This window comes from Oryx dammah, unplaced genomic scaffold, assembly GCF_014754425.2.
Source record: "Oryx dammah isolate SB20612 unplaced genomic scaffold, SCBI_Odam_1.1 HiC_scaffold_25, whole genome shotgun sequence".
Lineage (NCBI taxonomy): Eukaryota > Metazoa > Chordata > Mammalia > Artiodactyla > Bovidae > Oryx > Oryx dammah.
Genome location: NW_024070209.1, coordinates 71,944,312 through 71,956,655, shown reverse-complemented (window position 1 = coordinate 71,956,655; position 12,344 = coordinate 71,944,312). Strand labels below are relative to the sequence as shown.

The window sequence follows — 12,344 nt, the reverse complement described above, 5'->3', positions numbered from 1 at the left end:
TCCTGCATTGCAGGCAGATTCTTTACCCACTGAGCCACCTGGGAAGCCCTAAAATGTCTCACTCCTTTGTTATTAACATAGTGGAGGTTCTCCGATTTCTGTTTCAAGCAGAGAACTAGGTGGTAAAGGAAGCAGTCAGGAGTAGGTGAAGCATGACTGCAGGATATGGGGAGAGGTAGTCATGGGGTGGGAATATCTGTGATCTTGTCCTTTTTTTGTTACTTGTCACTTAATTGTTATTAGTCATTAGTTCATACAAATCCACTAGAGGAGTAGTTACCTCTGAGAAGGGGGATGTGAGCTGGGATGAAGGAGGTACCAGGATGAATGGTAATGACGATGCTGACTGAATTCACTGGTGTTTGTGTCATTATTCTTTATATTAATATCTTACACATAGGTTATAAAATTGTTTAAAATCTACTCAAGAGTTTATAAAGCCAGTTAAGAATTAGTTATAAAATTACACTGCACTTTAATATTAGTTAAGAATTGTTTAGCACTTTACTACGTAGAAAGCAATTTACTTTTTTAAAAAATCAAATTTATTAATGTAAACACTTAGCTGTTTCCCACTCACCTCAAACTTCCCTTTTTGGTTTTTGTGCTGTGTTGAACCTTTAATTTGTTCTCATTTTTCAACGCCAAGAGAATCCTCTTTCGGAATCATCCCAGGATGCACTAAGCACAAACACCCCTCCAGGGATGGCTCTCTCATTAGTCTGTTTCTCTTCCCCCTGTGCTGATCAGAAGAAAAATAGCTGCATGGTTTTCTTTTCTTTCCCAAACCCCTGACTTATATTACCTTTTGATCCTATAACAAATGTTATCAGCTTGGAGCAAGGGACCAGCCATTGCTGTTCAGCATGTCCCCTGTGACCTGAGTGCCTTCACCGCCCTTCCAGCTTCCACTCCAGGTTGCTCTTAGTGTCGGCTTAAATGCACAGGACCTTCACGTCACAGGGCAGTTGTGTAACTCTTGTATATTACTGGCTATCACAGTGACCAATTGTCTGTAAAGATCTCATGGTTTCCTATGGATTCTACCCAAAGGGGAAATGTGAGTCTTCAACCAATGCCTGTTAAGAGGAAATACACACCTTAAACCAATACCTGTTGGGTTAGTTTCACGGTCTTCCTTTAAGAAGTGTCCCTTTGCGGTGTGTCTTTTGGCTTGGATGTTTGTGCCGAGAGCCGGTGCCTCTCAGCTTCCGCCGGCTGAGTGGCTGGCAGGAGGCAGCTGTGCTGGACAGACTGCCGCTCTCCTCGTCTCACACCTCCCTGCAGGCTCGGGGAACTGTGGAAGGTGTTGACAGAAGCAGGCAATTCCAAACGCAGTGTTGGGGTTGGCATTTCCTTGGCAGGACTTAACACTGTGCACCTTCTAGGACTGTGGGGTGTGTGCATTTCATGAATGAGAAGCAGAGCTGCTATAACCTTGACTGTCCACTCGGCAGAGTGCCCCCCACCCCTCACCCAAGCATGCATTTCTCTGCTGGAGCTGCTCAATGACAGTAAAAATGGCAGGAAGGTGGGCAGTGCAGGAAATTTACTGTCATCCTGCAAGATGGTTGTGGGAGAGCAGATAGCAATAATTGTTACTATTTTAAACACGAAGAAGCTTTCTCAAGAAAGACTCAGCTCCCAGCTCCCAGCCTTTTCCCTCCCCACCTGGAAGTCCCTCTTTCCTTAGCCAGCACATCACCTTAACTCTGACCCACTACTGGTTCAAGAGCATAAGGACCAGGAAACTGGGGAGATGTGAGCTGTGTACACTTGGATAAGTCTTTGCATGTCGGAGATATCCACCGTCTTTCTGAGGAAAGCATCATTGCTTCCTTGAATATACTGTAGGATTCTTAAGATCTCTGATATTTGTAGCAGAACACCACCCCTTTAGTCCTGGACTGGTTCCCTTCGATTCAAGGTCCCTGTTGCTAAAGTCCAGCCCTGGAGGGAAAGTCAGGGTCCACTTGATGAATCTGTGCAGCTCTAGAATTTCATACCTCTGAATTATTTTTTCTAATAGCATTTAACTATCTGGTGTTTTTCCCCATTTCTTCCTAGGAGGACAGAGATGTGATTTGAATGTTTTTGTTTGAATAGACAGAAGAGCTGGATGATCAGTTTTTGATTAAACCAATGGGAGTGTAGGATATAGCCAGAAGTCTTTAAAGGAGGTGTATTTATTTTAAGGCCCAGTTGTTACTTAATGATGATTTGACTATAATGTTTATTACTATCTAATGTGGTATCTTAGTCAGCTTGAGCTGCTATAATAATACCAGAGACTGGGTGCCTTGAGCAACGGAAACTCCTTCCTCATAGCTCTGAAGGATGAGAAGTCCAAGATCAATGTCCCAGCCAGTTCAGTTCCTGGTGAGAGAGTTTCTTGCTTGTGGACAGTCTTCTCTCTGTGTCTTCATATGGCAGAAAGAGAGAGCTCTTGTGTTTCTTCTTATTAGGAAACTACAAGATTGTCATGACCTAAGTAGCTCCCAAAGACCCCAGCTCCAAATACCATCACGTTGGGATTAAGGCTTCAACATATGAAATGTGGGCGAGGTGAGCCTAAACATTCAGTCCATAGCGTGTAATAAGCCAGTGGGCCAGACTGGCTCTGTGTATACAGAGCATCCCAGGCTGGTGCTAGTGGTAAAGAACCCACCTGCCAATGCAGAAGACATAAGAGGGTTCAATCCCTGGGTCAGGAAGATCCCCTGGAGGAGGGTATGGCAACCCACTCCAGTATTCTTGCCTGGAGAATTCCATGGATAGAGGAGCCTGGCAGGCTACAGTCCATAGGGTTGCAAAGAGTTAGGTTTTGGAATAAAATCAGTGACTCAAAGCATCATAAATGAGTAAAACCAATCCTGACCTTTTTGACCATGACCATTGATAAGGATGTTCTCTGAATATGCTGCCCCACTAGAGCAGAGGGAAAGACCATCATGGCCTGTAGTATTTGCACTGCTTAAAAGCATGAGTTTCAACAACTGTGCTCAAATCCTTTCTCTTTCGGGGGACTCTCCTAGGAGGTCTGAGGTATCTCCCCATTCATACACCCCCTCACTTTGTTATGTACATATACACGTCGTACACGCACAGACAGCATGGACACTGTGGGAAAAGATGCCAGTATGTCTTTCTTTTAACAAAGACTAGCAGGGAGAACTCTAGGAATGAAGTGCTAATGAGGTTACTGGAGGAGGTGAGAAGCATAATGAATGTCAACCATCACACAAGTCAACATCAAGGGGGGATCAGGAGGAATGAGACATCTTGGTGATACAGACCATTTGGAAATGTGTGGGAGGACACTGGTGTAACAAAAGACATGCCTCCCATCACCAACCTGCTGGTCTCACCCAGTCACAGCTCTGGCATCTGGTACCTGGTGAGAGACACCTAGTCTAAATCAAGTTAGATTTAAAGTCTTTAGGCAAGAAATGTCCCCTTGACACTTTAGCACTCAGTAAAGCAATTATTTGTGTGTCTCTTGCTCACTAGACTGAGTTTCTTTCTTTTCTTTTTTTTTTTAATACTTTAATATTTATGTATTTGGCTGTGCTGGGTTTTAGTTGTAGCATGTGGGATCTAGTTCCCTGACCAGGGACAGAACTCAAGAGCGTGAAGTGTTTGCCACCAGACCACACCCGGGAAGTTCCAAGACTGGGTTTCTTGAGAGCAAGGCCTGTGTCCTTTCAGAGTTGCCTCCAGTGCTTGACACTGGGGAGGAATGAAGTTACAGAATATTTCCATGCACACAAATATTCATTTTAAAAAGATATTCTCCCAAAATACCTTGGGCAGGGAACTTTAACAACTGTGCTATGTTATTATCCAAACACACCAGTCTAGCACTGGAGTGTTCCAAGGCCTTGGTAACCCCCAAAACACTGAAGATTTTCAGGTAGTTGTGATGACTACACCCCCCAATGTGAAGCTGTAAGTCTGCCAGAGGGTTGGAGGGAGCTGACAGTTCTGTGCCAATCAGACCCATCAGTCCGGCCACTGTTTACACTGAAGCCATTATTTACAGGGTTGGTTTCTGGTGAGGACTCTTTCTGGCTGGTAGCTGGCTGCCTTCTCGCTGTGTCCTCACATGACCTTTCTTCTGGGCATAAGCATGGTTTATGGGGGTGAGAGTGGGTAGGGGAGAGTGAGAGCTCTCTGATGTTTCATCTTATGAGGACACTAATCCTATTTGATCAGGGCTCCACCCTTATGACTTCATTTATCCTTAAAAACTTCCTTAAAGGCCCCGTCTTCTAATATAGCCACTCTGGAAGTTAGAACTTCAGCATATGAATTTTGGGAGGACACAAACATTCAATTCATAACTGCTCTAAAAATGATTGTCTGTTTCAGTGTCCTATCTTTTTGCCTTTTCATACTATTCAAAAAAAAAAAAATGATTGTCTGGCTTTCAAACCCTACTCTGTTATTAGATAATGTATATGGTAGGCATTGGGAAGGGTCCAGTATATAGTAGATGTTTGCTAATTGTTAAGATTATTATTAGAATCCTCTAAATTCTGAGAATGAGTTTCTTCTAAGGTAGTCCTAGGAGTCCAGTCCAGTCCGGAGTTCCAGGACTAAAGCAGGCTTCTGTGAATGGGATCCCCCAACCAGAGAGGCTGCAGGACTCCCCAGATTTGCGGGAACCCAGCCTCTTCAGAGCCTGGTTAGCCTTTAGGGACTCCCAACAAAGAAGTGGAAAATGATAAGGTGAGTCATGGTGGCAGCCCAAGTGTTCTAGAGAAGGATTCAGGTACAGCTGTCAGGAGCAGGTCTTTTTTTCATCTCCTCAAATAGAGGATGGCAGAGGGAAGGACTGAGCTCCCTGGACATTAGTGAAGGGTCAAGTTGGATTCTTTCTGGCTTCTTTGTAGCTTAAAAAACCTTCTTAACACAACTTTTTAGAATTTAAAAGGTAATACAAGTCTAATGCATAAAATTTGAAAAATGTAAAAAACTGTCAAGAACGTAAAAATCATCTGAAACTCTTCTACCCAGAGTAACTCTGATAACCTTCCTGTAAGTAACTTTCCCTGTAAGTCCCAGACCCTGGAGTTGTATGACCTCTGATGGGTTACCTGTTATTTCAAAACCTCTATTTCCTTCTCTTAAAATAGGGTTAATACCTCCCGCCTTCTTCTTACTTCTTGGGGCTGCTGTGTGAATTAAATTCCAGGCACAGGGTGTTAGCTTACTAAGAGCCTTGTTACTATTGTTACTATTGAAGAAAACGCCCTTGGCTTACGATGATTCCAGCATCACAGCTCAGACAAGAAACCCCGGTAGATCATTATCACATCACTCTACCAGGGTCTCCACCCTCCAGGTGTGTGCCATGAGTATGTGTTGTGGATTAATAAGCAAATCAATATTCTCATTTACCATGCTGACATAATGACTGGGCAGCAATTTCCCAGCATAAATATTCCTATTTTCTATCTTACTTAAAGTTCTTTTTAAAGGTAAGGATTATATTTTTGCACAGAGGATTGTGCGTGTTTTATCACCATTATTTCTCGCTGAGAACTTGCATCTCTCCTTTTATGGTCACTTCTGGCCTTGGAAGAAAGAGATTGCATCTCTGAAGGCTTTCTGGGCTTCCTTTGGCCAGAAAGGTTTTGTCCATCACCTAAGGACCAAATTCATTTCCTGATTATTGTGTATTAAATTAAAATTCCAGTTTTCAGATTTTAGGACAAAAGTTCTCCTGACGTATGTCAGCTTTATTCCAGCTTCAGACAACGGGCTTGTTGCTATGATAGTCCCGGTCTCCATGCCCCTCTGGCCTCCCCGATTCCTCCCCACTGTCTCTACCCAGTTCCTTCCACACTAGGGGAGGGATCTCTTCTCCTCAAAGATCAGAAGGATGCCTGGCAGGGACCAGATGTTCATGGGAGACAATGTAAGGAAAGGAGGCTTACTCCCAGCCACCTGTCTTATTTCCCAGCATCTCCCAGCAGCAGACCCCAGTGGACCAGCCTCTCCTAAGAGCAGGAGGATCTGACACTCTAAGCTGAATTCAGACTGTAAACTTTCTTGGTGTGGAGATTCCGTGTACTCCAGCCTGGTCAATTTGACACACACACACAAAAAAAACAAACAAAAAACAACTGCCTAACCAAGCGAGTTCAGGAGAGCAGGCTAAGCTCTCCAACTAGCTGACTTTATTTCCTTACAAGAGTTATTCCTTCAACAGATTGTAAGACCTTTTCATCCTGGGACACAGGCTTCCTGTACCTTGGCTGGAGGCAGGCAAAATAAAATGATGAGGATGAGCGATAGTGTGTCGCTTTCTTTGCTCTGTTCACAGTGATGTGCTGTATTGGAAGAGGGATGAAAGTTGAGCATTATCCTATATACAGAGTTGCCAAATGTCCCAGACAACAAATGTGGAATTGGCCTACTGCTTTAAACCATTTGATTGTTGGGTGCACAAGTATCAATAGAGGCAGCCATTCATTCATTTTTTTTTTTTTTCACAGTTTGAATTTCCTATACTGGATGCTGGGGGTGAGGATTGGGCAGATACAGTGCTCACTGCTTTGCCTTTGACTTTGAGGACTTAGTGCAGAGGTGGAGACAGATTCCAGTGCCATGAAGTCAGTGAAGGTTCTGAGGGAGTCAGGGAAAGCTTCTCAGAAGAGGGGACAATTGATTGGATCCTTAAGAATAAGTTTACTAAGTAAAAATGTCGGCTTTCTTTGAGACCACAGTGACGCTACAGTGTCATTGTGGGTGGGAGGTATATCTCCCTCTGCTTGGTCAGGTTTATATTTTCTAAATCTAAATGAAAATCATTTCTATTCAGATACCGAATGGTCAAGAGAGTTGCCAAAATCAACCAGCATTAAACACGTGTATCAATTAGGGGAGAACTGACATCTTTTCTATGTTAAGTCTTCTGATCCATGAACATAGAATGTCCCTCCACTTATTTAGATCTTTGATTTATTTCACCAGCATTTTGTACTTTTCAGCATACAAATCCTATATGCATTCTTAGATTTATGCCTAAGGATTTCAATTTTCTTGAGCATCTATGTGTTCATTGCTAGTATATAGAAAAACAATAGCTTTTTGTATGTTGATCTTTTACCTTGTGACCTTGCTGAATTCACTTATTTGTTCTAGTAGATTTTTTTGTAGATTCTTTGGGATTTTCTGCATAGCCCCTATCACGTCAGCTGCAAATAAGAACAACTTTTTGTTGCTATGTCTTTCATTTCATTTTCTTTTGTCATATTGCTAGCTAGGACTTTCTCTATTAAATAATAGTGGTAAGAGTAGACATCCTTGGCTTATTCCCAGTTTAGCGGGGAAAGTGTTCAGTCTTTTGTCATTAATTCTGATATTAGCTACAGGTTTTTTGTTGATGTTCCTTATCAGTTTAAGGAGGTTAACTTCTATTCTTACTTTCCTGAGAGTCTTCATCATGAATGGGTGTTGTATTTTGTCAACTGCTTTTTCTGTATCAATTGATATGACTGTGTGATTTTTCTTCTTTAGCCTGTTAATATGGTGGATTACACTGATTGATTTTCAAAAATTGAGCAAGCTTTGCATCCCTGGAGGTAATCCCATTTACATGGGTGGGATTTTTGAATTCTTTTACATATTGCTAAATTCTGTTTGCTGAGGTATGTTAGAAATTTTTGTATCTACATTCATGAGGGATATCACTTCAGAGGGTTGTTTTTTTTTTTTTTTTTTGGTACTGTTTTTGTCTGTCTTTGGTATCAGGGTAATACTGACTTCATAAAATGACTTGTAAAGGTTTCCTCTCTATTTTCTGGAAGGGATTGGTGTTAATTCTTTAAGTGTGTGGTAGAGGTCTGTGGCTTTTGAAAACGGATTCTGGGGGCACAGACTGAACCAAATAAAGCTGAGTCTTCAGTGGTGGAGCTTGGGCATGGATGCTTTTCAAAAGCTCCTCAGATGAGTTTATCAATATGCAGTCAGCTAGGGAGCTTCAGTGAGGTAGTGGACTTCCTGACGCAAACACAGGAGGGTGAAGTGCAGCAGAATCTAGCTGAAGAATTGCCTGAATTAAACAGCTGTGAGGCTTGGAGAATTTGGCCCTCTGAGACACGCCACGGGAGCCTCCATTATCTCCAGGACCATATGGTTTAGTGGGGACATTCCTCATGTAAGACCTCTGGATTTGACTTGGCTAGTTAGTAGCCATAAATTCCTTAATAGCAATTTCAGTTTTCTCATCTGTGAAATGCCACTTCTAGGACTGTTGTAATAAAATGAGAACCCAGGCCTCCCACATTGCAGGTGGATTCTTTATAGTCTGAGCCACCAGGGAAGCCCAAAATGAGACAAGAGATATGAAAATTCTTCACAACCCCCACAACATCTTGAGAAGCTGAAAACCAATGTCTCTTTGGGTTCTTGCTTCACCTTAATTACCGCGGTGTCATGATTCCCAAGTAGTCCTGCTGTGAGGTTAGCGGGAGGCCTGTGACCCCAGCTGGCTGGAGGACCAGTGTCCTCAGGCTACGGAGAAACTCCTTTCCCATCCCTGCTCCCTCAACTCTGCCCGTTTATTTTGGGCTCTCACAGGAAGGGATGGGACCTTGGTGACCATGAAAAGGGACTTTGGCTTTGACCAATGCCCCCCTCTCACCTTTCACAGGAACATGCTTGCCAACTCAGCCAGCGTGCGGATTCTCATCAAGGGAGGCAAGGTAGTGAACGACGACTGCACCCACGAGGCTGATGTCTACATTGAGAATGGCATCATCCAGCAGGTGGGCCGTGAACTCATGATCCCTGGAGGGGCCAAGGTGATTGATGCCACGGGGAAGCTGGTGATCCCTGGAGGCATCGACACCAGCACCCACTTCCACCAGACCTTCATGAATGCCACGTGCGTGGACGACTTCTACCATGGGACCAAGGTAATGCTTCCGGGGGCCGAAGGGGCTTCCTTGGTGGCTTCCTCTGTTTCTGGGCCTGCTCTAGGCTAAACCCTCATGAACAGGGTGCTCCCACTGTATTGCTCAAAGAAGAAATTTGGCCTTGAAAGGGGCCACTGTGCAACTAAAACAGGAAATGTTGGGCTAAATGTCATAGATGTCCATGATTATGGAAAAAGGAGGCATTTAGGCCCATTTTGCTGATCATATCACTTAAGTGAGGTACCGAGGCCAGAAACTGATTTTATTTTTATGTTCTTATGTCGTGTAGTGCCGATCTAGAGGAAGAGGAGAATTAGCTGGTGTTTGTTATTGTGCATGTATGGGGGGGAGGGGGTTGGTCTAATGGACTCCTTTATGTATGATAAGCTAAATTAATTTCCCCCAAGTTGTGAAAAATAGGTATGCTTCTTCTAGGTGATTTTAATGGTAGAAATTATGAAAAAGACATAGTTAGCTATCTTTGATTATCTTTCTTAGCTTTATTTTTAAAAACAGCTTGAAAACCACTGGTGGTGGGCCCGCTTTCCAGAGTGAATTATCATGGACAATATTTAAAAATTACTGAGCTGGGCTTGAGCTGCTTCAATGCAAAATACAAAAATTCAGACCTGTGAAACAAATGAATCAGGACGAAATTACATTTTCTCAAAAGCATCACAAATAGGTTTTTTTCACCATTAGTCTGTGCTCCAGAATCCTGTCATTGCTGTCATCTCTGCATTGTAATTATCTGTCACATGCAGGCTTTTTTCTGAAGCTCAGACTATGGGCTCCTTAAGGGCAAGGCCTGACCGTATTCTTCTGTGTTTAGTCTAGAGCCTGACACTGACCTAGAATTAGAGTAGCTGACCAGTAAATGTTTGTTGAATGAATAAGTGATTGATATTTATCCATGTGGGTCTCTACATCCAACTGCGCATCAGATTCATCTATGAAGATTTTTTTCAAATGCAGAATTGAATCAGAATCTCAAGGGCCAGAAGTCCCTGGCCTCAGCAGCAGCCCTTTGTACAATCTGATCTATAAAGGACTTAGCCTCTAATGTTCCCTGGATAAAAGGAGTCCACTGGCCACTGGTCCAGTGGCTACAGTCCTATGTCCTACTTTGGCCCACTGCTGCAAATCTCCAGTGGCCCTGTACCCTAAAATCTCGCTTCTGTTCTCTCTGCGGTCCTCAGGGAGCCCCTCTCCCATGCTCGGTGCTCTCTCTGGGATCCATATTCCTGGGGGCTTCAGTGCTCCTCCTGCTGGTGCCCCCCAAACCCACCCTGAAGAGCCAGGTTGGGGCAGGCAGAGGCTAGCCTTGGAGTTGCAACATTACAGGCTAGCCCACCTCAAGCAAGTGGCCCTGAAGCTCTCCCTGAGGATATGCCTCCTTCCCAGTCCTGGAGCAGCAGACCAGACCCCTGAAGGCTGAGCCGCAAGGAGTCACAGGGGCCGTAGCCCAGCCTGTGCTGAGGAGAGGATAATACCCCAGGCCACAGCTTCCCACTGGAGCCGAGCCCAGGGAAGAGAGGTGTTTTGTGAACCCTCCCTAGTTTCTCCTCTGAGAATTACTCTGGGGCTATGCAGGTGATGCCTCACTCATGAAATGGGGAGCCCCATCCTCATACACACTAGCAGGGTCCTCTCAAGGGGACCCAGGTGGCAGACAGGGCCTTTCTGAAGTGAGTGAGCACCTTCAGCTCACCATGTCAATGCACTTGAGCCCTGCCAGGCCAGGCCTGCTTTGTTTGTGGTTAATTTTTAAAATTTTTTTAAGTTTTTTTTTTTTTTTCCTGCACTGAGTCTTTGTTGCTGTGTGCAGGCTTTCTCTGTTTCAGCGAGTGGGGGCTACTCTCTAGCTGTGGTACCCAGGCTTCTCATTGCGGTGGCTTCCCTTGTTGTGGAGCACGGGCTCTAGGTGCACAGCCTTCAGGAGTTATGGCACGTGGGCTCAGTAGCTGTGGTGCATGGGCTTAGCTGCCCTGCAGCGTGTGGAATCCTCGTGGACCAGGGATCGAACTCATATCCCCTGCATTGGCAGGCAAGTTCTCAACCACTGGACTACCAGAAAGCCTGCTGGTTATTTTTATTGAAGTATAGCAGACATATAGAGAAGTGCACAGATTCTAAGTACAAAGAATTGTCACACTGAACACACCCTTGTGACCAGCACCCAAATCAAGAAACCAAACATTGTCAGCACCCAGAATTCCCCCTTGTATCCCCTCCTCAGTCACTACTCCTCACCAAGGAGAACCACTATCCTGACTCCTAATACCATAGTCTTTTTGTTTTGTAAATAACAGCTTAATTGAGATTCTCGCGCCATACAACTCACCTATTAAAGTGCAGATGTCAGTGGTTTTCTGTATATTCACCATAGGTTGGTTTTGACTGTGCTTCATGTAAATGAACTCAGGCAGTCTGTCCCCTGGTGTTGACTTCCTTTGCTCAGTATTACTTTTGTGAAATTCACCCATGTTGTTGCACATCATGCTTACTCCACTTTCATTGCTTACTAGTGTCCCACTGTACAAAAGCCCATGTAGTACCCAGCCATTCCACCATCAACAAGGTCATTAGTTTGGGACTATTACAAATGCTGTGGCTGTGGATGTTGTGTACATGTCGTTTAGCAAACGTGTGTACATTTCTGTTGGGCATGTTCCTGGGGGTTGAGAGTGCCGGATCACAGAAGACACACATGTTTAGCTTTAGAAGATGCTGCCAAATCACTTTCCAGTCTGGTTGTAACAACTGATACTCCCAGCAGGATTCTAAGAGCGGCCCCAGTACTTATCGTCAATATAACTCTGATTACCACACCAATCCTTGCTAGGGTCTATACTGCAGTGTGTACCAAAAATTGTGTGCAGGGTGCTGCCTTGCTCCAAAATTGTAGCTTGCTGGTATCCCCCCTCCCCCTCCTTGAGAAATCTTTATTCCAGAGTCAGATGCCCTGCTGTCACTGTGCTGCCTACCAGCCTCTGGGAGGGCAGGCTGGCCTTCTTTGTCTTCTTTTCCTCGTTGTCATTTGCCAGGGCCTCATTAGCCAGGAGTGACGAGTTTTCCTCTGAGAGCCTGCAGCTCTTTATGGCCGGTGAAGACCTTTGCACGTGCGTCTTTGCACAAGGCGGTGGGTAACTTTTGATCTTTTCCAAGCTTCTCATCCATGGAAGCAGCTGCCTCTGGAAAAACATATAAAAGCCCCTGTGAGATTTAAGGGTCCTGCTTCTCCCAGTTCCTGCAGGTTCGGGCACCCCCAATCCATGTCAGGTGCTAGTTATGGGAAATGTAAGGCCCGTAGACCCCCAGCCAGTCTGACTGCTTGTGTCACCTAAACTGGGCCTTTGTTATAACCACCCCCTAAGCAAGATCGGACTTTTTGCATGTTTCTCCTTGTGCCCCAGC

The 12,344-nt window shown here is 44.5% G+C and overlaps 1 protein-coding gene across 1 annotated transcript in view; it reads left to right on the top strand.

The window, feature by feature from the left end:
• Positions 1–8,666: 8,666 nt before the first annotated feature.
• The window catches only part of DPYSL5 (dihydropyrimidinase like 5), a 50,391-nt gene continuing 46,713 nt past the window's right edge, over positions 8,667–12,344 (top strand). The window contains exon 1 of the mRNA XM_040224447.1: positions 8,667–8,927. Within this exon, the coding sequence (XP_040080381.1) occupies positions 8,667–8,927 (261 nt within the window). The remainder of the gene's footprint in view (positions 8,928–12,344) is intronic.